This window comes from Malurus melanocephalus, unplaced genomic scaffold, assembly GCF_030028575.1.
Source record: "Malurus melanocephalus ecotype Western Australia unplaced genomic scaffold, MMel_1.1 scaffold_759, whole genome shotgun sequence".
NCBI classification, from domain to species: Eukaryota; Metazoa; Chordata; class Aves; order Passeriformes; family Maluridae; genus Malurus; species Malurus melanocephalus.
In genome coordinates, this window is record NW_026623991.1 from 71,591 (window position 1) to 76,845 (window position 5,255).

The 5,255-nt window shown below is 50.8% G+C and overlaps 1 protein-coding gene across 2 annotated transcripts in view; it reads right to left on the reverse strand.

The window, feature by feature from the left end:
* Positions 1-6: 6 nt before the first annotated feature.
* Positions 7-5,255, reverse strand: part of CAPZB (capping actin protein of muscle Z-line subunit beta) — a 58,875-nt gene continuing 53,626 nt past the window's right edge. The window contains exons 7-10 of one of the 2 annotated variants that reach the window (XM_057384958.1): positions 4,673-4,738; positions 3,592-3,668; positions 2,389-2,501; positions 423-486 (exon numbers count right to left, since the gene is read on the reverse strand). In XM_057384958.1, coding sequence (XP_057240941.1) covers positions 2,399-2,501; positions 3,592-3,668; positions 4,673-4,738 — 246 coding nt within the window. In that variant the 3' untranslated portion in view covers positions 423-486; positions 2,389-2,398. Of the gene's footprint in view, positions 487-2,388; positions 2,502-3,591; positions 3,669-4,672; positions 4,739-5,255 lie in introns of both variants that reach the window. The other variant, XM_057384959.1, reaches the window with a different exon arrangement.

The window sequence follows — 5,255 nt, forward strand, 5'->3', positions numbered from 1 at the left end:
TCTTTCACACACCACAGTATTTAATAAATTTTTGTTTTACATTTTTTACACCAATGTAACAAAAGGCAGGAGGGGGTGAGGGAGGAAAAGACAAACAATGATCCGTGGTGATGCATATAAATGGGGGAGGGTGGGAAAGGGCAGGGGGAGGGGAAGAAAAAATAATACATGGACTTCTACAGAAACATAGCCTAAGGTCTYGATAGTAAAATGTGGTGCAAAGTAGGCCTCAGAGACTGAAAAAGTTTGTACAGCTTTATTCATGGGGAGAGGATGGCGCTGCATGGAGAGTATTGGATGCAAATCGTGACGTGACCAACAGAAAAGGGCGGGGGGATGATTCTCTACGAAAGGAATCTAACGAGTGCATGGCATGGCTGGTTAGCACGGACAGGACTTTAACTTTGCTGCTTTCTCTTCAAAGCCTCCACCAGGTCGTTTTTAAGAGCTTCTTGTTTTGATTTGTCTGCAAAAGTCTGCACAGACCTGTGGGGAAGAAGGAGAGGGGAGTCAGAGGTGAGCAGGGGAGGGTGGGGGTGGGAAYGGTCCTGGGAGGAAAGAGCAGCCCTTGAGCCCTGGCTCAGCTCTGCCCACGGGGTGAGAACACAGAGCAAAACTCACTCTGGGAAGGACAGCACCCAGGGATGGCACCCAGGGACAGCACCCAAGGATGGCACCCAGGGATGGCACCCAGGGATGGCACCCAGGGATGGCACCCAGGGATGGCACCCAGGCTGTCCCAGCAGCACCACTCGGCCCCGGCCGCCGCAGGGAGGGAGAGTCCCACGTTTGGGGTCACAGATGGGAAGAAGCCCAGCGTCCAAGGGGGTTAGCACTCCTGCTCTCCCAAAGTCCATGGAAAAACCAGCCACACCCAGCAGAAGGGCCGGGCTGGGGAGCTCTGACCCTTCTGCAGCCCGTTCACCCAGGGTCACCTTGGAACTGGGAAAAGCAGCCAGGGCTTCTGGCCTCAMATTGGCCTTTTTTTGTGCCTTCCCTACGGAATGAGTGATCAAAGCAGCTGAAGAAGAACAGAGATACTGTCACAAGGTTACTGCAGGCCTTGTCTTCCTCTGAAAAAGCAGAGGGAAAGCTCCACCTTTCAGGAATTGCCTTGGATCAGTGCCCTGGGAGATGCCCCTGGAGGAACCTCCGATTTCAATTCCACTTTAAATTAAAGGCCCCTCTTAAACAGATTGCTACAATGGGTTCAAATAAATTGCTAGAATGGGTTCTATGAAGAACCAGACTGGTTCCAGAGCAGATTCCACAGAGAAGTGGTGGGAACCAGCTGGGCAGGATTTCTCCCCACCTAAACCACTTCTCACAGCCTTTTCAKGACCTGGGATAGTGGAAGGTGTCCCTGCCCATGGCAGGGATTGGARCTGGATGAGCTTTAAGGCCCCTTCCAACCCAAACCAATCTGGGATTCTGTGATTCAGAGGGACCTTCTTTTCCCTGATGCTGTCTCYTGTAACAAGGCTCTCTTTGTGGTGRTGATTTTCCTGCCATTTYGRTAACAGTATTTCCATTCTCTTTCTCTGGACACTTCTGCTGCTTTCATGAAAACACACACATTTGATATTTGCATTTGTCCCAGGCTGAAGAAGTGGTTCTTGGCCACTATCAACAGTGTGAGTCTCCCACTTGGTCAGCTGAACGTGTTTGAAACAACATCAGTAACTCATTAGGGACCGGAGTGGAGGGTTAGGCTGGCTCGGGGTTAGTCACTGCYGTGCACCCCAACACTCAGAGCCCCAGAGCAAACCAGAGCACAGCAACAAATCCCCTGGGAGGCTGTGCAGGACACGAGCAGGTGGAGGCAACGTTTGGGTGAGCTTGAGCAGGACTGGCTTTCAARCTCCAAGGAAATTCAAAATCCCCCGGGCTCAAGGGGATGGGCGTAGGGGGAGCGCACGTTCATGGGAGGTACCAATGGRGTTTTTTTTTTTCCCCAAAAAGATTTCATCCTGCAGGGAGGACATTTGGATTACAGGGAATTTCTTCACAGCAGTGGTGCACCACAGGTGTACAAAGTGCTGGTGCCTGAGGGACAGAGTGTGGGGCCTCTGCAGTGAATCAGCCCAACCCAACACCGCTCCAGGCACGGGCCCAGCGCTCCTTTCCTGCTCCCAAGCCAGAGTGCAAAGTGGTCAATCCTGCCACAATTCCGAGCGTGAGGCTTCACATGGGGAGGGAAATGAACACTGAAAAGGTTGAAAATGAGAACCACAGCGTTTAGTCAGCTGCATTAGGAAAGAACCCGCGGGTGAGTGGGCGCCGCCGCTGCTCCGCCTGCGGGATTAGGGGTTAGTCGGTCCCGGTTACCATGCAGGGCTGGGCTGGTGAGTCCTGGTTTAGCTCACACCTCACAGGCAGCGAGGGTACCTGGATTGGTTTAGTTATCAGGCTGGATGTAGATCTGGCGCTGGGTCAACACTTGAGAAAGTTCCCTCTGCAACTGCTTATACTTTTGGTTGTCAGGAATAGCATCGATAGATCTACAGAGAGCAGTGGGAAACCAGGGAGCAAACAGGGAAAAGAACAGTCAGGAGGAGTCGGTAYCACAGAGCTGGGGGTCTGGAAACCTCCAGGGAGGAGAAGGGGACACACACAGATGAGGAGGAGCAGGGAGAGGCCRCAGGAGCTGCGGGTGTTTCTATCACAAGCTGCACACTGGACTCAGACTGAGGGAGGGGAAACAGCAGAGATTCACCCACAGCAGCTCAAGGCAACGTTCACAACAGAGAGATTCTATTTCACATTTCCTCTGATGTTAATAAACGCTTCCTGGCTAAACCCTGCTCAGCACGAGGGAAACTGAGGCTGTTCTGAGCTTGGGGCAGAACCCAGAGCAGCAGAACGCAGACCCCTCTCACAGGTCCTGCCGCCCCCTCTGCCCACACAGCAGCACAAATATTTAACCAACACAGATTTTCTCTCTTTTTCCACAGCTCAGTGTGTGAGAGAAAAGCAGAGCCCTCATTTGTGCCCTTTGTTTACTCCACATTATCACGCTGTGCTGGGAGGTCTCTGTGCTTTACAGTGAGGTAATTTGGCATTGCAGTTCTGTACTTTCCTCTGTGAGCATGAGAATTCCCAGCTTGGGATTTCCATGTCCAATTCCTGTCCAGGAATGAGCAGGGCTTCAAAAGGACAGCAGAGTTTCCCTCCAGAGAGGCACAGGGAATTTAATCTCTTCTCATACACTGTATTTTGACCAGAGGTGTTGAGAGAAAGACAGAATATAAAACAGTCTAAATACCACAAACCAATCATGTAATGACTTAATTTTGTTCTTAAAAACAACAGCAGAAAGAGAAAGCAGAATTTAAGTACAGCTTGCAGGTCTGTGAAGAATAGAACTAACTGAAAATAATCTGAAAACACAAGTGTTAGTTGGGCTGTTTTCCTCCTGGTGAGGGAACAAGGGATTAAAACATTGCTTCAGTTTCTGCAGTAGAGGAGTTCCCTGAACTCCACACAACAAACACTGTCCCAAAAGCACAGGGAGGGGAAACACAAGCAGCTCAAGGCTGGGATGGCACCACAGGGACGTGAAGGGTCCCACAGCCACTGCAGCTCCCTTACCTCAGCCCATTAACGATGTCCTTTGTTTTTCCAAAATAAATCTCGTTCAGTGTACTTCTGATTTTGTTTTCCATATCCTGGAAAAAAACCCAAAAATTAAGAGCAGCCCTTCAGTGCCATCAGCAGGGATGGTGCAGCACCAGTGTCCCTGTGACCACCACACCTGGAGCATCCCCAGATTCCCAAAAAACCCAAACCTCTGCTCCTGTCACAGCCAAGAAGGCTTTGTTCCTGCTCTGCCCTCCCAGCCCAGCACTCAGGCCATGGGATCTCTCTGCACCACGAGAGGGCAGGTTCTCCCCAGCTTTGAGCAGGAAAGCAAAAGCCTCTGAGCCCAACCTTCCCTGCAGCTCCCTGGCACTGCACGGGCTCCAAGGGCCAGGTCAGGCACTCAGGAGAACCAACAGTCCCCAGTTCTGTGCTTAAGGGTTATTTTGGATTTTTGACTTGCTCTTGAAAGCTGCACCRGAGTTCTGAGAGAGATCTTCTAACAAAGCAACTTTTTTCATTACGTTGCKTTCACTCGAGCAAAAGATTTTAAAAAGGCATCAAAAAAGAAGTAGCTCCCTTTCTTTAACTTTCCAATTCCCCTAAAAATATGTCACAGTTGAGAATTTCCTCCCTTCTTGGCTGTAACAATCAAGGAAACCTGGAACACCTTCACTCAGAACAGTGCAGTGAAACAGCAAAGAGGTGCTGCACCTTCTGAGCAGCTCCACTCCTCGTGCTGAGCTTCCAGGGCTCAGAGCTGCCCCAAAATCCAGCACCAAACCCAATCCCAGGGGATTTCATCAGCATTTGATACACAAGGAGCCTTCAGTCCAAGGGAGAGCAGTGTGTAACAATCTGAACAGATACAACCYTCCCCAAAAGTGGCTGCAAAAGCAAATATGGGGGTAGGAAGTTGTTAATTCGTGCTCAGGAGAAGAACTCCCAACTTCCAGAAGGGTCAGGGCACTGCTGAGCAGGAGACGCTCTGAGCCATGAGCAACAACAGGAATGAATAAATTGTTTGTAAAGGAAAAAGCAAGAAAACCCTGAGGTATGGGGGCTAAATGTGGGCAGAGGAAGCAGCACTGACCTCTACCAAGCGGCCGATGTTGGCTATGTGTGGAGAGGAGTCACTCACGGTCTCATCCTTCTCCATCTGCAAAGGAAAGACACAGATCCATCTGTCACAGATCACAGCCTTCTGTCATAGATCACATCCATCACAGATCACATCCATCCATCACAGATCACAGCCATCACAGATCACACCCATCCATCATAGATCACACCTATCACAGATCACATCCATTCATCACAGATCACAGCCATCCACCATAGATCACACCTATCACAGATCACAGCCATCTGTCCCAGGATCACACCCATCTGTCACAGATCACATCCCTCCAGGATCACACCCATCTATCCCAGGATCAAGCCCAACCCTCCAGGATCACACCCATCCCTTATAGGATCATGCCCATCCCTCCCAAGATCACATCCCTCCAGGATCATGCCCATCCCATCCCATGATCACACCCATCCATCCCATGATCACACCCATCCCTTATAGGATCATGCCCATCCCTCCAGGATCATGCCCATCCCATCCTGCCCGCGGGCAGGGCACAGCAGTGCTGGGCAGGGCAGGGAGAGGAGGCTCTCCCCAGCTC